General features: G+C 43.1%; 1 protein-coding gene across 3 annotated transcripts in view; it reads left to right on the top strand.

Moving 5' to 3' along the window:
• CHD1 (chromodomain helicase DNA binding protein 1) overlaps positions 1-24,828 on the top strand; it is a 1,484,343-nt gene that overhangs the window by 95,917 nt on the left and 1,363,598 nt on the right. For all 3 annotated transcript variants that reach the window (XM_085632544.1, XM_085632543.1, XM_085632545.1), the window contains one exon: positions 17,771-17,887. In XM_085632544.1, coding sequence (XP_085488670.1) covers positions 17,771-17,887 — 117 coding nt within the window. The remainder of the gene's footprint in view (positions 1-17,770; positions 17,888-24,828) is intronic.

Genomic DNA, 24,828 nt, shown 5'->3' with positions numbered 1-24,828 from the left:
GAAGTATAGTCTTACTTTAATTTTTTGGATCAATTGTTGATTGATTTATTTGTTTTTTCTTGTAGATGCACACTCTGTCCTATTCGGGTGACATATGGAAGATTGAGTATCTCTGATAAGCCCACTGGGGCAAGAAGTGTTGACTGAAGATGCATATATGTGACTTAAATGTCAAGTATAATTAATTGTCGTTCGGAAAAGTAATTTGGACATTTGTATACAATGCCCACTTGGGCTGGAGTAGAGAATGGTTTGAAATAATCACGAGCGAATCGGAATTTGGTGAAATGCATACATTTATATGGATTTAAATGTCAAGTAGAAGTAATTGTTGTTCAAACAAGTAATTTGGACAGTTGTATATAATGCCCACCTGGGCTGAAGTAATCACGAGCGAATCGGAATTGGATGAAATGCATATATTTGTATGGACGGAAATAGTCACTGATTAGCATATACTGCAATGAATGTTCAGATCACAACAAACGTGTTACTCAGTCGCCCGCAATGCACTGTCATTGTAAGCATGTTAAAGTTGCATTCAAGAAAAAAATGGCCTCGTGAAAGTAACGAGTAGCCTAAGAGTCTGTTTTCGTTGTTTATCAAAAGAATCACATGACTATTTATTGCACTTCCTGTTTCACTTTGCTTTACTCGTGATCAAGGGAGTGTGATCCCGAAACGCGTAGAGTATTGTTTGCCTAATTTGCTCTCATTAAAAAGATCGTTTTGAAGCTCAATTGGTGTCCGTGGTTGCTGGGGATTCGGAAAAGAAGGAATTACAGCGTTGTCGGAATACGGAGAGGTTTGCCACCTCACTGCGGACCACCATCACAAGTGAGTAGGGGGAGGGCTACGGTAGCGAGTTCGCTACCTTTGCGGTTTTTGATATATATATATATATATATATCTCTCTCTCTCTCTCTCTCTCTATCTATATATATATATATATATATATATATATATATATATATATATATATATATATATATATATATATATATATATATTTTATCTACTGGCGGTCGCCAGTAGATAGTTATAGTTAGGATCGTGTTTCCATAGGAAATCCGCAACATTCTATTTGGAATAACTTTGGCGCCGAATGACGAATCCTCGCGAAATTTTCAAAATAGGTGGGGCGCTCCGCACCTTCCCTGAAAGTCTCGGGGGGGATTCGTCAAGCGGGGGCTGAGAAAAAGGGGGGGGTCCCAAAACGTGTTTTCTCCATGCATTTTTCCATAGGACCTTTAGTCCAAGCTACAGCCCGAACGGCTGAACAGAATTACTTGAAATTTGGCAGAGAGGTAGTCCTCAGGTCAGGGATGTGCCTTTTGCAGGTCTGGTGTAAATCTGTTCAGTATTTCCTGAGAAAATAGCATTTAAAAGCATATTTATATATATATATCTATAAGCGCTGCCGTGCGCGAGCGCGATTCTGATTGGTTGTTAGATCTTAGTAAACATTCGAATCGGTCGAAACCAGGAAGTGTCGGCCGCCATTTTGTCTCTCGCAGTCTGAGGGGGTGAAAAACAAAGGTGGAGAACGTGAAAAGGGGGCAGGGTGGACAGTTCCTGACCCCCTAGCCTTTGTCAGAGGGTCCCAGAAGGACCCCCAAGGGCCAAAATTTCCTTTAATTTTTTTCCGAAAAATCGCGGAGTACGCGTAGCGTGCGCGTACGGTAGAAACTGAAAAATTCCGCGAACTGCGTAACGTGGGCGCGCGGTGCGCGAAGCGCACCGGGCGCCTACAGTGCGCGCACGGTGCGCGCACGGTGAAAAACCTTACAAAAAAAAAAAGAAAAATACATAACTTAGCATTTAAAAAAAACGTACAACTTCACTGAAAAAACCATAGGTTTCACACACGTTATAGTTAGGAATTAGCATTTAAAAAACCTTGCAAATTCACTTAAAAAACCATAGGTTTCACACATGTTATAGTTAGCTGGACATTCACTCGTGAAAAACCATTGAAATTCCCCCGTTATAGTTAGTGCAGGCAACTATAACTCACGCGACCGCAATCCTCTGCTGATGACGTCAGATATTACATCACTGATGACGTGTCTTTCTGAAAAAAAAATATTTGTAATATATGTATAGCTAAAAATGAATGGAAGAAGACATGGGTAAATAAGTGTCTAAATACAGTGATGTAATATCTGACGTCATCAGCAGAGGATTGCGGTCGCGTGAGTTATAGTTGCCTGCACCAACTATAACGGGGGAATTTCAATGGTTTTTCAATGCTGGCATCCTCGGTGAGGGATTTAAGTGCCTGTCTCTGAGTATAAGAGAGATTGTTGTTAGTTATATTGGGATTCCTCTTCTTATGTCTAAATGTGCAAGATGCCTTGCTGACACATTCATGAAATGTGTCTAAATTGTCATGAGGAAGGACGGGCAGAAATGTGGATCTAGGTCTAAAACTTGTGAAAGCGCAGTTATCCGTGGGCAAATCTAAACTGTCCAAAAGTTGGGTAACGTTCTCCTCCCTGCTATTATCGGCAGAGGGTTCTGACTAATTGTCATTGTCTTCCCTGATGTTCTCAATATTCTCCTGATCTAATTGTATCATGTTGATGAGGGTATCTATGTCCCCTATATTCAAATCATCCTGATATATGGGAGAAAGGATTTTAGTTCTTCTGTTCTCCCCTAGTCTTTTCAATTTATGCCACTTTTTTAATTTTAATTTCCCGATATATCTGAATAAGTCTAGTCTGGCATCCTTATAATTAAATGTTTTAGAAGGACAGAATATACAACAGCAGTAATAAACATAGGCTATAATGGATTACATAGTCACTGCAGTAGCCCATCCTTGTCCTTTGGTAAAAAGAACCAAAGTTGAAACACAGCCAATCGTGCTCCTGCACCCTCTAGAACACTCCACAGAGAGGCAAGTCCCTCAGATTTTCTACTGCATGTCGTGTGACAGGTAGTCTCACTGAGCTTTGCTCAGTTTTTAGGTCTCGCCTGACCCAGCGCAAGCGCTGGTCTGGCGAGACTTTTTGTGAGGGCTCAAAAAAAGTGCTACCACTTTAGCCTAGAGCTACATTGCCTCACTTTCGCGGCCACACGGCCGCTTTTATGTTTGATCACGATCACTTTCACTTTCGCGGCTGCACGGCCACTTTGATGTTCTCCGTGAGCCATTTTTTTGTTCTTGTTTATTACTTCTATGGAGTAATGGTGGCACCCGTGCGCCGCCATTACTACATAGCAGTAATAAACAGAAACAAGCATTGGCATTGCCAATAGGTCTCGCTTTTGGGACGTTGTAATTATTTAGTTATGCAACTGTTGCATGGCTAAACACTTATAAGGTCCCAAAAGCGAAGACCTATTGGCTATGCCAATGCTTGTTTCTACATCTATTGGATTTGTAAGTACAGAATGTCTTATACTTCCTGAAAAGGATTATTCAAGCCTTGTTGGTCATGTGGGAAGAAGAGGCTACATTTTGAAGATCTCACAAGGGGTATATTTATTGCCTTTACCCTGCTCAAATGGTCAAGGACTGTAGGATTTGCAGGACCTTTTCCTCTGAAACACTTAGACAGGGAAGGTAGACTGCCTCTTTGGCTGGAGAAGCTAAAAGCAAAAACATCCGTGGTGTCGGATGATAAAGGCAGTGGTAGTTCTCAGGCATCAGTCCAGCTGATTAAGAAGAGGGACAGGTCGGAAGAATCTCCAAAGAGACTTAAAAAAAAATCTTCAGAAAAGTCCCTACATGAGGCTTTGCACTCTACCTCTTAAAAAAAGGGAAGCTGCCATTCTCTTATGAGAAAAAATCTGGGGAAAAAACTTCCTCTAAAACACCCCAAAAAGCTGCCTAAAACTCAGAGTTTGTCAGGACATCCTCTTCGTCGAAAAAAAGCATAGTCTACAACAAAACCACCACCGACCTCATCGGCACTTACTTCGTTGACTGAACCATTAACGAAGACTCTGCCATCGTCGACGAGAATTTCTTCGCAGTCTGCTACTCCACCGTCAGCGGTTCCCTTGATGACGACAGTCTCTCCTCCGTCGACGTCTTTCCCGTCGGTGACACTCTCACCGTCGATGTTGTCTCCCTCGTCTACTGTCGAAGACTAACACTGCAAGGACCCTCAATATGCATCTCCTTTGCTTCCTACTGACTTTTTTAGAGTAATCTGAGGACAATGGGTTGTTCGGTCCAGCTCGCAGCCCCTCTCAACTTCACGTTAAATTCCAAGAGGAGGAAGATGAGGATGAGTATTATGGCAATCATTATCAACCTATGGAAAGGCCTCAAGTATTACTTCCACGTCAAAAGCCTACGATTCAAATCCCCGTGGCTTTAGTGCAGGACGTGACAGCTATGCTGAAGGACTACCATACCTGTTTTCCTTCTGCAGCAGGTTCTGTTCAAAGACAACCCTCTCCTCCGCCTGTTCTAGATTCAGCAGGACCATCTGTTCCTATGACGAAGCTCAAGACCTTTTACCTGAGCTGCAAGATCATAGAGTGCAGGATGATGACGACGACACAACCGTTGAGGAAGGTGAACTTCCCAAGACACCCGCTACCATCGATGAGTGGGAGGATTATTTAATTCCAACACCATCTCCACTGGCCCCTCATGCAATTCATCCTCCTCCGGAAGGCATTGAGGGTTTTCATGCCATTATGGAAAGAGCAGTAAACCATTTTTACCTTCCCATGCCTGTTAAGCAGTCCGACTGCTTTTCATATGACTTCAAAGACCAGAGCAGGAAATCTGTCCGTGCTATTGCCATCATTGACCATATTTGGGAAGAGGGTGTTAAAATTGTGAAGAATCCTTTCTTTGTACCTGCAATTCTTCCTGGGATTGACAAGAAGTAGAAGGCCCCAGATGATGCCCCTGCATTCCTGACTGGCCAGCCTAGGCCAGATTCGGTCATTTCCCAAGCTGCGCAATGGAGATCTAGAAATCCCTCTGCCCAATAACTGCACCACCAGATAAAGATGTCAGAAGACTATACACTATCGGAAAAAGATTCACCACCATGGTGGGTGCTTCTTTGCATGCTGCAAATTCATTGGCAATTCTGGGAAGATGCGATTGCCAAATGTGGTCGGATGCTGCTCTCTACCTCAAATTTTTGCCGGATGACAAAAAACAAGAGGCAAGAAAAATTCTCCTTGAAGGGGAAAAGGCAGCATCTGAGATAATTGACATCTCCATGGATTTGGTCTCTCTAGGTTTTCGACAGTTGGCTGGGGCAGCTGTCCTCTGTCGCCAAGGATGGCTTAAGTCTACCAACTTTCGTCCTGAGGTGCTGAGCAAGATACTAGATATGCCATTTGATGGGGTTGCACTGTTTGGCAAACACATTGACGATGCCTTGCATGAAATAAAAAAGGACACATACACAGCTAAAACGTTGGGTGCACTTCAGTAGAGGAAAACACCCTTTCGTGGCACCTGTGGCAGAGGGTCTTACTCCTTTCGTGGGAGCTACCAAAAATATCAGCCCCAGACTTATCAATATAGAAATGGCTATCAACCACTACAATCTTACAGAGTCCCCCCCCTGCTGCCGCTTAACACAGACAACTAAACAGGGGAAAGCAGCCTTAGCAGGTCAGAGTCAATATTAGAAAACAGTGATACCTCCCCAGCACCTGCAACAATTCGGCCACACCTCAACCCCAGGACTTCAAATATTTCCCTACATTTCGACCAATGGAAGAAAATTACTTCCAACAAATGAGTACTGGACATAGTCAATTTAGGTCATACCCTAGAATTGATAAAGATCCCTCCGCGCCACCCACCTCAGAAGAAATCTCCACCTTATTTCAGTCTCCTCAAAGAAGAAGCTAGAATTCTCCAGAAAGGAGCTATAGAAAGAGTGCCTCATTCCCAAGTGGGAAAAGGTTTTTATTTCCCGTTTCTTTATGTTAAAGAAAGTTGGGAGAGTGGAGGCCAATTCTAGACCTAAGGAGGTTAAACAAATATCTGCAGAAAAAGTCCTTCTGTATGGTCACTCTTCAGGACATTCTGCAACTCCTTGATCATGCAGATTTCATGACGACGCTAGATCTGCAAGATGCATATTTTTACTTCCCTATCCATCGCAAACCTCAAGTTTCTCCGTTTCACTGTTGCAGATGCTAATTTTCAATTTAGAGTTCTCCCTTTTGGTCTGCGGTCAGCTCCAAGAGTTTTTACAAAATGTCTAGCTCCAGTTGCTGGTCATCTCAGGCTGCAGGGCCTGCAACTGTACCCTTACCTAGACGACTGGTTGATAAAAGCACCATTTTTTTGTCAAGCCTCAAAAGTAATGTTAATTTGCCTTCAAATGTTTCAATCTCAAGGAAGCAATTTCTAGGGTCAGTTTTGGACACTATCCAAGACAAGCTAAGCAATCGCACCTAATTTCTCTAGCAACAAAGTTAAGAGGAAGAAAGTTCACTTCTGTGAGGCTAATAAAATCTCTTCTCGAAATTGTCCTTTGCAATCTTATTGGTACCTCCCTCTCATCTCAGAATGAGACCTGTACAAGAAGAACTAGACAAACAATGGCTTCAGGTGACCGGTTCGTACGACGACCTGGTAAGGATAACTCCAGCCATGCGAACAGCGCTACTTTGGTGGCAGCGCTCCAGCAATCTCTAGACGGGGCTAACTTTCCTTGCCCGAACACCAGAGTTCGTCCTCACTACAGGTGCTTCTCTTGAAGGATGGGGGTGCGGCTCACCTTCAAGACCTACGCATAAGGGGGAAATGGTCCAAAGCACTTGCAAAAATGCACATCAACTTCCTGGAGCTGCGGGCCATATTTATAGCCCTGCAGGCTTTCCTCCCAAGGCTTCAAGGATCCTCGGTCCTCATAAGGACGGACAATATCACATGTATGCATTACCTAAACAATCAAGGGGGAATGCGCTCTCAAATCCTATCTCAGGAAGCTCACGAGATATGGAAATGGCATCTCTCTCACCAAATATCTATAAAGGTGGAACATCTGCCTGGGATAAAGAACAGTCTAGCAGATACCTTGAGCAGGACTCCCAATTCTTGCCACGAATGGAAACTGGATCAGAAGCTTCTAGATTACATCTTCCAGATCTGGGGCAAGCCCAACTTGGATCTCTTTGCTTCTGAGACAAATTGGAAATGCCAATTCTATGCCAGCTGGGAACCAGAAAAAGGTTCTTGGGGTAACGCTTTTCTGATGAGGTGGACCGGGATCTTCGCCTACGCCTTTCCGCATTTTCCGTTACTCCCTAGACTTCTGATGAAGTTGAAAATGGAGCCGTGCCGAATAATTCTCATTGCCCCACGTTGGCTGCGTCAGCACTGGTTTACAGAGCTGCTGCTACTCTCAGAATGCAGACCTTTTCGCCTTCCAGTACCGGCAACATTGTTGACATTGAGCAGGGTCCAGATTCTCTTTCCACTTTCAGCCCCACTGCAGCTGCATGCCTGGCTTCTGAACTCTCTGAATTCAAGGAGTTAGATTTGCCTCAGGACTGTAGAGACATACTTACTAAAGCAAGGTCACCATCCACGATTAAGACTTACTCTCTCAAATGGAAACGTTTTTGTTCGTGTTGTCTTAATAAGGATATACATCCTTTTCTCTGTTCTCCGGACAAAATTTTACCTTATCTGCTCTCACTGGCTAAGTCTGGCTTTATGTTCACGTCCATTAAGCTACATCTGTCCACCATCTCTGTTTACAGGCATTCCTGTGGAGGTCCATCTCTTTGTTATAGCTGTCTGGTAGAGCAGTTCCAAAAAGGACTTTTAAGAGCATACCCTCCTGTAAGAGTTCCACCTCCCCCCCCCCCCCCCCTTGGAATGGAGACTTAATATAGTTTTAGCGCAACTTATGAAGCATCCCTTTGAACCAATTCACAGAGGGGAACTTAAATAGGTCTCCTGGAAAGTTTCTCTTTTGTTAGCTCTTACTTCAGCACGGAGAGTCAGCGAAATACAAGCATTAACTATTAAAGAGCCATACCTTTGCTTTCCCAATGATTATTTTCTACTTGGATCGAATCTGACTTTTATTCCTGAGATTTCATCGTATTTCCATCGTAATGAGCCAATTATTTTGCGTACATTCTTTCCTAGCCCTACTTCCCTGGCTGAAAAGGCTCTTCACATTCTGGATGTAAAAAGATGTCTAAAAAAAGTCCATCCGAAGGTCGGATCAATAGTTTGTGTCCTATGGGGCGCAAAAACCAGGTACGGCAGTGATTAAATCAACAATTCCAAGGTGGATTGCATCAGCTATTCAATTTTGTCACACTAAAGCAGGAAGTCCTCTTGCTGTCAAACCTAAAGCTCATTCCACAAGAGCATTGTCCTCATCAGCAGCTGTTTTTGCTGGAGTGCCATCGGATAAAATTTGCCGTACTGCAACTTGGAAAAATGTACAGACATTTACACTGTATTACTGCTTGGATTTGGCTACAGAAGCAACAGTAGGACAAGCAGTTTTACGCAACCTTTTCCAATGCCTCTGTTTTGAAGGGGATTATTTATTAAATATTAATTCAATATATTTGCTTTATATGGTATTGCTGGTTTATTCTCTTTATGCAGAAGTGCTTCTTACATATTGTATTGCATATGTGGTGGATATGGCGAAGTATATCTTTTTATGAGGTATCAGTGTGTCATTCAAATGATACCCACCATCCTCTCAAATGTAATAGTTTAACTGCTAGCTATTCTGATTCAAGCATGTGAATCTATGAACGATCCAATACTGGATAAGAAAACGAGTGAGTTACCTTTAACTTCAGTTATCCAGTATTGGTATCTTTCATAGATTCACATGCAATCCACCCTCCTCCCTGGAGAGGCTTCCCTTATTGTGACCATATTACTTGTGTCACTTGTGCTCGAAAATCTGAGGGACTTGGCTCTCTGTGAAGTGTTCTAGAGGGTGGTGTAGCCTGATTGGCTGTATTTCAACTTTGGTTCTTTTTACAAAAGGACAGGGATGGGCTACTGCAGCGACTATGTAGTCCATTATAGCCTGTTATAATATGTTTATTACTGCTGTGTGTGTGTGTGTATATATATATATCAATATATACAGCAGTAATAAGCATATATATATATATATATATATATATAAGAGGAAAAGCGCCAACAAGAAAAGCATATTGGCGAAGGAAATAAAATCTAACACCATCATCAACCTCTCTCCATTGATTTTATCAAAAGCTGAGGAGCAGCTATTGAGCTTGGGACTTTCTTTTTGTCCGGTAAGCGATTTTAATTATTCCCAGACTAGAGTTGATGTCTTCTGTTTTATCAGAAAATTAAAACTTAAAAAGTTTTTCGCCATCAAGGATGGGTTAAAAGAAATACAGACGGATCAGGATCAAAGGCAGGCTAATGTAATGACGCTTAATAAGGATTTAACTGCCTCCGACGCTGCTCTCTTATGAGATATGCAACATCTCAATAGAGAAGCAACTACGGGGACGGATTTGGAGATAGATCTATGCTCCACACAGGAAGGTCTGCGCATGGAATGTATAGCGCAATTGGGAGCGGGCATTAGCCCGTTTAAAGCAAAATCGAAATTCATTCCCGTTATGCCTAAAGATGCGATTGACATCTATCATGAAGTTGTCATAGAGGATATAAAAAAACTTCATTATCGCACTAGGCACAAAAAGCGTCACAAAAGTCAGCATGAAGTTGAATATTCCAAACTAATCAAGAAACTGAGTAACATGCATGAAATCATTATCACCAAATCAGATAAAGGCGGCAATGTGGTGATTTGGCCCCAGAAAGATTATATTTTAGAAGCCAAGAGACATTTGCAAGATGTGGAGTGCTATGAGAAAACTTCCTTGAACAAATATAACGTGGCCAAACAGACTTTAAAGAAGGAGCTGATGTCTTGGAAAAGAGAAGGGGTCATTTCTATGGATGAATTTAAGTTTCTCAATATAGAACACCCAACAATGGCCAAGCTTTATTTTATTCCTAAAGTGCACAAAAAAACAAGGCCAGTTCCTGGGAGACCGATCATATCGGCCATTAACAGCATAGGGGAAACAATACCGCAATATGTGGATTGTTTCCTACAAGACTATGTTAAAGCACTACCGAGCTACATCAAGGACACTGGGGACTTTCTGTCTAAAATAGAAAATATCATGTGGTCAGATGATTTGCTTCTTATTACATTAGACATAGAGTCCCTATACACTAGTATTGAGCACTCCACAGGTCTAAGGGCGACCAAATTCTTTCTGGACCAAAGACCAATTGAAATGTATCACCACAATAAGATGCTTTTAAATTTGATTTCCTGGTGCTTACATAATAATTACTTTGTTTGGTAGCGATTTGTATCTCCAGAAAAGAGGCGTGGCGATGGGGGCCTGCTTCTCTCCTAGCTATGCATGCTTGCATGTTGGCTGGTGGGAGGAGCAGGTCCTCAAACTTAGCCATGCTAAGGTGTTTAAGGAAAATGTTTTATATTGGATGAGATACATCGATGATATTTTTTTAATCTGGAAGGGTAGCGAAATGGAAGCTTCACATTTTATTGAAGAAATGAATATTAACTCTGCAAATCTTAAATTTACAGCTAATATAAACAGCAAAAGTGTTGACTTTTTGGATGTGAAAGTGTATGTAAAGGATGGAGTATTAGCAACAACACTATATAGGAAAGAAACAGCAGGCAATCTGACTTTACATGCCAGCAGCTCACATCCTAAACATATGATTGATAATATCCCATATGGGGAATTTTTACGTTTAAAAAGGATTTGCAATAACACTGAAGACTTCGATAGATGTACAAAAGAAGCTTACAGGAGATTCAAAGACAGAGGGTATAGTGATAAGATCTTAAAAATTGCCTTAAATAAAACCAAGGATAGACCTAGGGAATCTTTTTAATAAGAAAGCAGACCCGATACCTGATGACAACTCTGCCCCCAGGTTAATCACAGCCTTTAACAAACAAGAGAGGAACATCCGTGCCATTATGAAACGTCATTGGCCTATTATTCTTACGGATGGAGTATTATCAACTAGGTTACCACCCCAACCAACTGTCACATATAGGAAGGGTATTTCCATGCGAACCCAAATAGGGAAAGCCTGCCCAGAACTAACTACAGCCAAAATGTTGCTCCAGCCTAAAAATGGGTTTACCAAGTGCTCTACCTGCAGGGCTTGCAAGTTTGGTATTGACCCCTTCAGTGCCCATGACGAGCTGGACTCGTCATGGGCTGCGGTGGCGCTGTGCCCATGACGAGTCCAGCTCGTCATGAACTCCGCCCGCTAATACAAAGCGCGGCACTGGGCGGGGAAAGGGGCGGGCATGCAAGGGGTTAATACGACACATTATCTTTCCCCCTTCAGTCCTGACAAAATAGCTATCAGAGGTAATCTTACTTGTAAAACTGAGTTTGCGGTGTATGTCCTGACATGCACCTGTGGACTTAGGTATGTGGGTAGTACCAAGTTGCAGGTGCATGTCAGGATATTACAGCACTTACGTGCCATTGTTAACAACGATACTTCATATCCAGTGGCCCGCCATTTTAAATCAACACATAAAAATGATCTCAGTTGTTTAAACTATTTTGTGGCAGCTGCAATTCCAAAACAACGCCGGGGCGGTGATCGTGAAAAGGCCCTGAGACAGTTGGAATCCGAACTCATTTTGGAATTAGATACTAAGTTTCCTTCCGGCCTGAACAACACTGAGGATTTACATAATTTCCTATAAACCAGTATCTTTGAATGAATTTTTATAGCTCCTTGCATTCGTTTCAGCATTGTATATAGATTGTCTTATATTCTCCTTCACACTTTGTGTATACATATTCAAATTCCGCTCTATTTGAGAGGAGGGGGAGAGGATTAATACTTGTGTCTATATGTAGTTTGTATATTTACAATTGTCACACATGGTGGATTATGTATATTATGACCCAAGGTGTCTATAACATGGTCCAAGTGTATGTGAAAATTCGATTTTTGCTGCTTTTAGATATACAGGCACATCTATGAATTTTTCTATATATTTTCCTTTTTTTGCACAATCACACCATAGCGTAATTTGCACATATTATTTTGCTTTTAGGTGGCTCCTTGAAATCTAGAAATCAGCTCTATAGTTATGTCAAAAGAATGACCCATTTTCAATCTTTAAAGTCCTACGGTAGAGCATTATTTTTCCTCTATAAGTTCACACCATTTCGGAGCACATCGGTGGACATTGTCAAGGGGGTTTTTACAGATGTAGGAGATAGGCGTGATAGCAAAATTTGTAATAAGAGTTGTATCATTTACATGAAATAGTTCTTTTAATGTTTTTAATATATTTATATATATTTATACATTTTACCATTTGCCTTGTTACAGATAGAAATTTGGATTCATGAAATATATCACCGCACTATGTCATGAGATTTAACTCGGGACCTTTTTATTGATGTGTCTCCACGGAATGATAGAACATGAAATTACAAGGACAACATACGGGCACAAATATATGCCGTTTTGCATTTTCTTTATTAATGATATGTATTTCTATCACGATTGATATATTATCAAGGACATTTTCTATAGACGGATTCGAAAGGAGAGATCAAACAACAAAATAACAAAAAAACTAAGCTAAAAAACAACAAAAAAATGTTTAGCCAATGTTATGATGGATGTTGTGAAATTTGTATATACACCTAAAAACAATCACGTATAATAACGGTTGAATATATGTATATATTTCTTCTATGTCTATACATGGTGTGTGGTCACGTTTTTTGCATCACTATTTAAAAATTATTGAGTTACCTTGCCTCGTTGATGTGAACAAGGGCGAGTGGCGCCCGAAACGCGTCTTCTAGAGAACTTACAGCTTCAATAAACATCTTGTTGCTTCCAATCGGTGGTTCGTGGTTCCTTGGTGTGGAGGTGGGTGTAACGGACGTTACTCACTAGCTGAGGACCAGGTGTGTTTGGATATATATATATATATATATATTTATTTATTTATTTACCGTAAGACACTCACCTCGACAGCCGGGATGATTCAAGCATGTGAATCTATGAAAGATACCAATACTGGGTAATTGAAGTTATAGATAAGTAACTGGTTTTCTTCTCAGAATTGGACACTGATGTCAGTCAAAACCCATGAATAGTTCAAAAATAAAGGTAAGAGTTAGATTATAATGAATAATTGCAAAGTTTCCCTTAAAGAGAAAATAAAGCATAGAGCAAATAAACATTGGTAAAGCCAAATAGCCAAAGCATAAAGCTTAGGGTTTTAATAAATGTCACAAGGACACACAGCCTGCCATCCTTTTCTGCAGCTTTGCAGCTCAGTCTTCCCACTCAAGCTTAATCTGTTCTCGGACTAAAGGAATCTGCTCTCGTCTGAATGAAAGTCAACAGTGCATCTCCTCTGTCGCTCTCCATCTCAGGTCTGCAAGTCCGTCTCCCCCCTCTAGTTCTGCTCTCTGTTCTGTCCTGTAACTCCTAAACTAGGAAGGAATTTATAAATCTGTAAATGTTGCAAAACATGTGGTCTGGCCTCGTCTTCTCCAATTGAAATCCAGCATTCTCTGGTAAGCACATCTCCTCCTCCTTCTTCCTGTCCACACGCAATTCATCAGGCGCTGGCTATCACTTTGTGCTTTCTCACGTTCCATTTGAAACTTACTTAAAATGACTTCATTTCCTAACGGTTTTTCTGTCTAAACACATTACACACATGAAACATTAGAACCTATTGTGGCAATGCATTTTGAAATGTATGTGTATTATATTCCTACAGTAAATTAATGAGGCATTCAGTCCGTTCATGAGTAGAGCTCTTGTTTAAAATAAAATTCTACCAGCAACTAACACAATATAAGTAAGGCTTCTGAGGTCATTTTAAGCGTCTCTATTTCACAACACATTTCTGTTATCTACAAGGTCAAATGAAGCTTCTTCTGAGCAAGCTGCAAACCATAAGTTCTGTTTAGCTGTCACTGCTTTTGTGTAATTTATGTAAATGTCGAATTAAGTTCATACAAACTATACACACTACCACTGCACACGTTTAATAATTATTGTAAGTTAAGAAAACACTTTCTATAATTAAAACAAAATCTAAACTAGTCACATTAACTATGAATTATACTTGCACATGGTCTAACATTTAAAAAGAGCATGATTTATTATAGGAGAAACCGTCTGATTAAAGGCCTCTGAAGCCTCATGTTTTCGTTTTCTCAGCACTGAATGTCTGCGTATCACATTTTAAAAATCCAAGACAGATTGCCATTTTAATTTGTTATGGAAGTCCAATTTTAATTGTTCTCTCACAATTCCCTCCCTTTTGATGATTTTAAATCATCCCACTAACTTTGCTTCACATGTAAAATTGTTTATAGAGTGCTCTTATTAGTTGAATCCATTTTTTTTCTTTACAATCCATGAATATTGCTACTTATTAACAGCGATAAACCAGTTCTACTCTCAGGATTCTTCGAAAGTTCATCTGCACCAAAGCATCAGGCCACTTCAGTGATGCTGAGACACAGACTTTTGTTTTGTTAAGCAAGACTTTTATACTTGAAACTTGCGGTCGACAGCTACATTGGAATTTTTGTGCAATCTGTAGTTCTGCACACATTATCTTCAGGACCTCATTGATAGAGTAGGTCTTTTGATCTGATTTCATAGAAATGGGCAATCTATACCTATGGATCAATTTTTGCAATAACACATTTTCTACTGTGTGTTTGTCATTCCTTCTGATTGTATAGACTTTCACCCATCTCGTGAGGATGCACACTAACTAGGACATATTTCAGCCCATTGCAATTAGGGATTTTGATGATATTTGGCATTCTACTGAAGGGACCATCTGATCTCCCTATGTGACTCAGTGTAACGTGTGTTCTTTTCCCTGCATCCATTTGTTGACATGCCACATATCGATGGCGCTTTTTTTCTGCAAGCTTCCTAAAGGTTGGGTGGCATCTATTTCAAAGAGTTGTTTCATTGAATTCCTCTCTTAGTGTACGTGTCCATGCATGTATTGTGTCATTGAAAATGACAAACGATGCAACAACTGTTCTCTCATCAACTGACTTTTGGATGCAATTTGTGTTTTTCTTAAAACCTACTGTGATCCAACCTTGTTGTTCTGTCTCTGAAACATTTTCTTGTAACCCTTTTAACTCTTTTCAAGTTTAAGTTATTGACATCAACATCGAATAGACAGTGTCTTTCTCAAATTCCCAGGTGAAAATTCCATTAAATATATAGGCTAACAGGACGTTATACTGGGCAACTGAATTAGCATCTCCATTTCCCATGACAATAGTGACTCCCATTTGAACAGTTAGTCTGCATGCTATAGTAAGGGCAATCGATTGTGCTGAGGTAACCCCTTGAAGCCATGAAGCTTCGGCACTATGATTTAAAATGCGCACATCATATGCTGCTCTTAATGTGCTATCGTTACCTCTTAAACATGGGCCATCTGCAAAATGGACATGGTCAGGCTCAATCCGGGGTTCATCATTAGTGTGTAACCTTTGCTTCATACATTGATTCATGACACCTAGACGTTCATGTTAAACTTTATCACAAATATTTTTATTTGTTGGCACTAGACTTAACACATTTGAAATCAGACATATTTTGATAAAATATTATTCAGTAGCAACTCCACAATGTAAGGGACCATTTCAGTTATTAGACCTTCCATCATTATGTTCCCACTCTTTTTGTGACTGACATCAACAACAGCTACTAATTTAAAGCAGCCAGGCATTTCTGTGGCGACGGGGTCAAGGGTTGTTGGGACATGCGCCTCACACTTTTGAACATCTTCACGTTTTCCAATAGGCACTGTGAGTGTGTAGCCCTCTATCTCTCACTGCAACTTTGTGTAAATTCTATTAAATAATCTGACATCCCTAGTGCTGGGGCACGACACAATTGTTTCGACTCTTTTGTGCAGTCATTGTCCAATTGAAGCGGACCAGACACATCCTTATGTGTCAACCTCAGTAAAGGCTTAGCCACTAAGGAAAGATTCGGTATCCACTGTCTACAGTAGCCAACCATTCCCAAAAGCATCATGACTTTAAAATTAATTTAAAACTTCAAAGAATCACAAGTCATTGGTATGCATATCTTTCAAACATATTACATCATGTAGCTGTGGTAAACCATAGTACAGTCAGTTAGTCCAGCAATTCGGATAGATGGCTATTGCGCCTTGACACCTCCCAGCACAGTTCACCCCTTAGCATTCTGGTCAATGCAGTTCATGCTACATGCTTACTTCAAATTTCACTGGAGTATTCCCCCTAAAGTTGGTGCAGGTTAGTGCTGTAAATCTGTAGACATGTGTTTCTGGATATCATCTGTCATCAGTACTGATAAAAACAAATTTTATATGGGGTTGCTGAGCAGGCTGCCACAATCTTTTCAGTTCTCAGTATTTTTCACAGGCGCATCTCCACAAGCTCGTCAGCTCAGTGGCTCAAGGTAGCCTTTTCAAACAGGAAGGGGCGGGAGCACACTGCTTCACCTCGCAGCACAGTTCGCCCCTTAGCATTCTGGTCAATGCAGTTCATGGTACATGCTTACTTCAAATTTCACTGGAGTATTCCACCAAAGTTGGTGCAGGTTAGTGCTGTAAATCTGTAGACACTTGTTTCTGGATATCATCCGTCATCCGTACAGATAAAACTAATTTTATATGGGGTTGCTAGTTTCTCTGGTTAGGTTAGAAGGGCAAGTGAGGCACTAGCTATTCGGAATCGGGCTCATAGGTACTGAGGTAGTATGGTGACTCAGTCCCTACATACTGATGTTCTGTGGTCCCAAGCATAGTTCTGTTCCCGAACAGGATCCCTGCAACACTGGTAAGTAACCATTTTGTTTGCTGTCGTTATGAGAGTGTCCATTAAGAACTGGGGAGTCCTCTGTAATGACAGGGCTTGAACTGATCAAATTCATAAGTGTACACAATGAACTTGTGAATATGGTGAGGAAATTGGAATGGTTTTTGGGAGAGACTACATGATTCTGCTTAATGGAAAAGAGCACACATCTTTTGAAATATGTGATGTTATGAAATTTTAACTGCGAACAGGGAGTGGCAGGATGTAAATCAATGTAGGTCCTTATGAATTTTTGGACGGTCTTTGACCATTGGTTTGAGTTATCACAGGCGTTCTGAGGGAGGTGGTGTGTAACAGTTGAACCTGCCACCGAAATGTGCATTGATGTCTTTATTGTTGGGTTCCCTGAATGAAGAGCTAATAATATACAAATAGAGATGTCAGCCATCGCTCACTGTGTAGAAAACTATACAAACCATAAAATCATTTTTGTGTGCGGTTTGAGTTATTTACTAATTGTTAATCTGTTTAGAATATTTAGTAAAATAATGCTGTTCTTGCTAATCATCCGGACCACATATCCTTTCTCCATTATATTGAGAGTTTACCCAAAAATCATGATATAAGCAGAATATATGAGTAAACCTGTTTTCCACCAATGCGTGGGAACAATACATTCTGAATGTACATTGCTTCTCAGAAGAAACATCTTTCTTAAAATAGCTGCTGTAATGCAGTTGGTATGAGGAGGAGATGGTGATTTGGGGGATGTATGTGTTTGTTTTATGTTAAAATAGGTGTTTCTCATTTTGCCACTGTTTTCATTCACCATATCATCGGCCCATTTATACTTTTTTTAATATTGATTTTTTTTCCCCTCTCACTCTAGTTTTGGAAATCCAATCCAAGTATTTTGGCTGTTCAGAGATCAGCCATGCTCAGGAAACAGCAGCAACTTCATCAGAAGCCACACGCCAAGGCATCATCTGATAGCGAGTCAGAAGAGGTACAGTTCCAACCTAAAGTAAACCTATACTCTAATATTCTGATTTTTTTGCAGTATGCAAGACTAAATGAGATCAGTACAAGGGTGGGTAATGACACAATGGCAACATAGCAAGTGGAGTTGAGACGATCTAGTGCTTGTATAAAAATTCAGTGAAGAAGGGATAAAATGGTAGACCGAAACAGACATGACGAGGAGACGATCTTTTAAAACCTACCCAACCTTTTGTCTTGTCAGTGCTTTTTGCTGATCCTGTTCTGCATCAGCAAAAAGAAAAAAAAGTTTGTTTTTCGAAACAGCATCTGCAGAACTACTAAAAAGCCTCTATATTGTGTTGACGCATACATGCGTACGCACACACCGCATGCATGCCCAGGATTTGAGAGTGGAAGTAGCACACACGAGATGTGGCAATTAAACACTTGCAATCCCATGGAATCCTGAATGTAATCTGTGGAAGGATAAAAGTCTTCCAGTCAAAAAAAGTATTTCAAATAAACAGAAAGGAAATGAGACTAACTAGAAAGCCAACCAACTGTAAGCATTTGGCTGTAGCAAAGCCAACAGTAAGTATTGGTACGATCTATAACAGGCGTTCAGTGGGTGTCTGTAGGGGAGGCATAAAAAGTAGCTTTTTAGGAGTTGCACATAGGGGCTAACCAGAGTTTGCAGATACTGTGCTTTGAACTTGATTCTGTTCTCCACCCTGAGCCAGTGCAAGTCCCGTAGGTGGCTAGAAATGGAGGTGGCTCTGTAAACCTTGCAGAGTAGTCTAGCTGCAGATTGTTGGACCATCTGCAACCTGCGAGTCACAGCTTTGTTGGATCTGAGATATAGAACGTTTCCGTAGTCTAGTCTTGAGGTGATGAGAGTTAGGACCACTGTTCTCTGGGTAGACTCCGGCAACATCCAGATGACCTTTCTGAGCCACTTCAAGATGGTGAAACAGGTAGCGGTAACCTTAACTGCCTGGTGGTGCATAGTGAGAGAGTAGTCCATGGTTACGCCTAAATTACGGACATGGCTGGAAGGATGAGGGAGTGCTCCCATCACGCTGTTCCAATGTAGTGAGCCCCAAAGATCTTTGTTTTTACCAAGGATCAGGACCTCGGTTTTTTCACCGTTCAGTTTTAGATGGTTTGTGTGCATCCATGAAGCGACTTGCTTTGGAGAGAGAAGATAATCTGGGAGTCGTCTGCATAGAACAGAGTCAGTTCAGCATCTTCCGCAATATCAGCTAAAGGTCTGACATATAAGCTAAAGAGCAAGGGGCTAAGGATGGAGCCCTGGGACACCCCATAGGGTAAGAGGTGGATGTCCGAGCTGGCAGTTGCGGAAAAGATTTGGAAGGTGCGGTTGGCCAGAAAGGAGATAAGCCATTTTAAGGTTGAGCCACTGATGCCCAGTGACCCCAGATTTCTTACTAGTATTGAATGAGATACTGTGTCAAACGCTGCACTTAGGTCTAACAGTATGAGTGCGACAGTATCTCCAGCATCCAGATGGTGAAGTAGCCTTTCCATAACCCCCAGTAAGGTTGTTTCTGTGGAGAAACCCGCTCTGAAACCAGATTGAGATGGGTGGAGGATTTTGTTGGTTTCTATGAATTTAGAGAGCTGGGAATAGATGTGTTTTTCCAAGACTTTCAAGAAGGCCGGCAGTAGGGAGATAGGTCGATAGTTGGAGAGTGTGTCTGGGTCGGCATTGGGATTTTTTAGGAGAGGCGTCACCATGGCGAGCTTCCAGTCTGATGGGACTGTGGAATCAAGTAGGGAAGTGTTTAAGAGGTTCATAATGAGATACAGAGGAGGTGGCTCAAGCTGTTTGAGCACCGAAATCGGTATAGGGTCCTTGGGTGAACCGAATTTCACACTATCTAAGAGAGTTTTAAAAGAGTCTTCATTGAGAAGGGGTCAGGAGTCCAATGTTTTTGTAGGAGTATCAGACATTGTGTCCTGGTCGGGGGGGGGGGGGTGATGTCATCTGCCATGTGAGAAGAGAGAGTGTAAGCTGAAGGGGGTAAAAGTATTGTGACGGAGGGGGACTGATGCAGTGAGTGTTCGCAATGTCCGAATGGATCTTAACTTTCTGAACGAAAAAGAGAGCGAGGTCCTCACACTGATGTCTGTTGAGAGGAGGGGGCCTAGCTAGGGTCTCTGAGCCGGAAAGCTCCTTGATTATGGTAAAAAGTGTTTTCGAGCATTGCAGAGCATCAGAGATGGTTGTTTAGGCGTGTTTAGCGTGGGCTAATTTACAAAGATTATGATACAATTTTGTGGCCTTTTTGTAGACCATTTTAGATTCAGGAGCGTAATCTCTTCTCCACTTCCGTTAAAGCGCTTTACATTTGGCTTTTTCTTTTTTTTTGTGTCTGTGTACCATGGCGCAGGCGGGTGGTGATTATTGATCCTTTTATTAGAAAGGGGAAGACAGGTGTCTATAGCATTAAGAAGCCATTTTTGTACAGTGTCAGAGAGCATCGTCACCTTTAGTTCAGAGGTGGGTAAGTTGGAGCATAAGGAATTGTTTGAAGCTATTAAGTCAGGTTTTTTCCAGTCCCTTTTAAATACCCTTAGAGTAGGGAAGGTGGCCATAGTGTTGTCAGAGGGTATTAAACTGAACTTAGTTAACAAGTGATCAGACCAGCATAATGGTTGAGCAGGGGAGCAATGGATGTAGGATAAACTGGAAAAAATGGGATCCAGTAGGTGACCTGCCTTGTGTGTGGGGCCAGTGTTAAGAAGGTTAATGTTCATGGCAGCTAAATCAGAAACAAAGTTAGTTTAGGTTTTGCTTATGAGGTCATCCAGGTGTATGTTTAAGTCACCCAGAATGAAAAATTGGCAGAGCTCAAGAACCAAGGGGTTATAAGACTGGGAAAGGATGCGACCCAGGGGGGCTGGAGGTCCTGGAGGACGGTATACTAATACCCCGGAGAGAGTAAAGTTTGCGGTTAAGGCCAGTTTAATTAGTGCTGCTTCGCAATTCGTGAGAGCTAGGGGTTCGAATTTGCACTGGAAGTCCTTTTTAGGTCTCGCCTAGTGAAGGCAGTGCATGCGTTGCTCTCCCTATTGCGAGTACCTTTTGGAACCGATTCTGCCGAGGGCTTGCATGCACGCGCCTGCATGGACAAACATAGCCATTTGTCCATAGCAAACAGCATGCTCGTGTCTGTAGTCCGTAGGGACTGTGGACTGCCAGACGCCATTTTGCATTTTTGTCCTAGCAACGAAAATGCTGTTTCCTGTACGGCGTGGAAGGTGTCCTAGCAACGAAAATGGTTGTTATTGATTTATTCTTAACCGGCACATTTCTTAACCTCTTCTAAGCCCATGACGAGATAGTCTCGTCATGGAGCACGGTTGCGCTGTGCCCATGACGAGACTATCTCGTCATGGACCCCGCCCGCTAATGTAACGCCCGGCACAGGAGGGGGAAAGGGCGGGGCACTGAAGGGGTTAAAAATGGCGCTTACACGGAGTTTGTATTTATTTTGTTAAAACGCGCGCTGTGTAACTTGGCATTGGCATACTACACACTCGCTACTACTCACTCTCTACCCCTCTACTACCCCTCCACTACTCTACCTCTCTTCTACTCTACCCATCTTCTACCCCTCTACCCCTCTTCTACCCCTCTACCCTCCTGCTACCCCACTGCCCTGCTACCCCACTACCCCTACCCCCCACTACCCCTCTACCACCTCTCTACCACCCCCACCCCTCTACTACCCATCTTTCCTACCCCTCTACTACCCCTCTACCACCCCTCTACCCCTCTATTATCCCACTGGGTGGAAGTATGCAGCTCCTTGCAACGAAAATGGTTGTTATTAATTTATTCTTAACCGGCACGTTTCTTAAACATTCCGCTTACACTGAGTTTGTATTTATTTTGTTGAAACGCGCGCTGTGTAACTTGGCATTGCCATACTACTCACTCTCTACCCCTCTACTACTCTACCCCTCTACTACCCCTCTACTACCCCTCTACCCCACCCCTCTACTACCCCTCTACCCCACCCCTCTACTACCCCTCTACCCCACCCCTCTACTACCCCTCTACCACCCTACTACCCCTCAACCCTACTACTCCACTACCCTACTACTCCCCTACTAACCCACTACCCTACTACCCATGTACCCCTCTACTACCCCACTACTACCCCACTACCCCTCTACAACCCCACTATCCCCCTACCCCCCACTACCACCTCACTACCCCTCTACCCCACCCCTCTACCCCACCCCTCTACCCCACCCCTCTACCCCACCCCTCTACCCCACCCCTCTACCCTACCCCTCTACTACCCTACTACCCCTCTACGCCTCTACTACCCCTCTACTACTCCTCTAGCCTACTACTCCACTACCCTACTACCCCTCTACTAACCTACTACCCCCCTACTAACCTACTACCCCCCTACTAACCCACTACCCCACTACCCATGTACCCCTCTACTACCCCACTACCCTACTACAACCCCACTACCCCTCTACAACCCCACTATCCCCCTACCCCCCACTACCACCTCACTACCCCTCTACTACCCTACTACCCACCCTACTACCACCCCACTACCTCACTACCCCCATTACCTCACTACCCCTACTACCCTACTACTCCACTACCCCTCTACTACTCCACTATCCCTCTACCCTACTACCCTAATACCCCTTTACTACTCCAGTACCCCTCTACTACCCCACTACCCCTCTACTACCCTTCTACCTTACTACCCCACCACTACCCCACCACTACCCCTCCACTACCCCACTACCCCACTACCACCCCACTACCCCTCTACTACCCTACTATCCCTCTACTACCCTACTATCCCTCTACTACCCTACTATCCCTCTACTACCCTACTATCCCTCTACTACCCTACTACCCCTCTACTACCCCTCTACTACCCCTCTACCACCCTACTACCCCACGTTCCCTCTACTACCCCACTACCCCACCCCTCTACTACCCCTCTACTACCCTACTACCCCGCTACCCCTCCACTACCCCTCTACCCCTCTACTACCCTACTACCCCTCTACTACCCCTCTACCCTACTATCCTACTACCACAGCACTACCACCCCACTACCCCTCTACTACCCCAATACCCCTCTACTACCCTACTACCACCCCACTACCCCACGTTCCCTCTACTACCCCACTACCCCCTACTACCCCACTACCCCTCGACCCCACCCCTCTACTCCCTCTACTACCCCTCTACCCCTCCACTACCCCTCTACCACTACCCTACTACCCCTCTACTACCCCTCTACTACCCCACTACTACCCCCTACCCCTCTACCCCACCCCTCTACTACCCCCTACCACCCCTCTACTACCCCACTACCACCCCACGACCCCACTACCCCGTACCCCACTAGCCTACTACCCACTACCCTACTACCCACTACCCCACTACCCTACTACTACTCTACTAACCCTCTACTACCCCCACCCCTCTACTACCCCCACCCCTCTACTACCCGACCCCTCTACTACCCCCTACCCTACTATCCTACTATCCCTCTACTACCCCTCTACTACCCCTCTACTATCCCCCTACTATCCCCCTACTACCCCTCTTCTACCCCTCTTCTACCCTACTACCCCTCTTCTACCCTACTACCACCCCACTATCCCTCTACTATCCCTCTACTATCCCTCTACTACCCCCTACTACCCCACTTTCCCTCTACTACCCCACTTTCCCTCTACTACCCCACTTTCCCTCTACTACCCTACTAACCCTCTACCCCACCCCTCTACTACTCCTCTCCTCTACCCTACTACCCCTCTACTACCCTACTACTCCTCTACTACCCCACTACTACCCTACTACTCCTCTACTACCCCACTACTATCCCACTACCACCCCACTACTACCCCACTACCTCTCTACCCCACTGCCCTACTACCCCACTGCCCTACTACCCCACTGCCCTACTACTCCTCTACTACCCCACTACTCTACTACCCTACTACTCTACTACCCTACTACCACTTTACTCCCTTTCTATCCTCACCCTTCTAAGGAGGAGGAGAGACTTCATTGCCTGAACCCCAAAAGGGCCGTCAGCTTCTACTTGGACAGAACCAAGGACTACAGGTTGGATGATCAACTCTTCATTGGTTATGTGGGCAAAATGAAGAGCAAGGCTATCCATAAAAGAACCTTGTACAGGGGGATCATCCTCTGTATCAAAATCTGCTATGCCTTGGCCAAGAAGGAGCCTCTTGAAGGTATTTGCGCTCGTTCATCCAGAGCCCAGTCATCTTCTTCGGCTCTAGCTAGACGTGTCCCTGTGGTAGACATTTGCAAGGTGGCAACTTGGGCCTCCCTCCACATGTTTGCGAAACACTATTGCTTGGAGTCATAGGTGAGGAGGGACGGCCATTTTCCACGTTCTGGGCTGCAGGATTTTTTTTATATAGGCAGGCACCCTCTGCCGATTGCGGGACTGCTTGGGGATTCAATTCAAAAGGTGAGGAATCCACAGGCAGGTGTATCCTTCAGAAGAACAAGTTACTTACCTTCAGTAATGCTTTTTCTGGTGGATACAGTATATGCCTGTGGATTATTCACTGACCCACCTGCCTTCCCGTTGTCTGTCTGCTTATACCGAAAAGTAATCAATGTATGATATGTGATTTATTGTTGCAATCATGTGATGCTTGGCACTTGGAAATGTCTGATGAAGAATTTCCTGTTTTGGCTGAGTTTATACACTGTGTATACTTGTGAATATGTTGTCGGGTGCTTCGAAGGCACATGGGTGTAACTGACGTCAGCACACCAAGGTCGTCTTATGGCTCCAATGAATTCATCCGGAGTCTGTTGCGGAGCCGTTCCATTGTGATGTCCTCGTCGACATGGGAGAGCTGAGGAGAAAAGTTTGTGTAATGCTGCACATTGGGATAATTCAAAAG

This window comes from Triturus cristatus, chromosome 2_1, assembly GCF_964204655.1.
Source record: "Triturus cristatus chromosome 2_1, aTriCri1.1, whole genome shotgun sequence".
NCBI lineage: Eukaryota > Metazoa > Chordata > Amphibia > Caudata > Salamandridae > Triturus > Triturus cristatus.
This window is presented reverse-complemented; position numbering and strand designations above follow the sequence as displayed.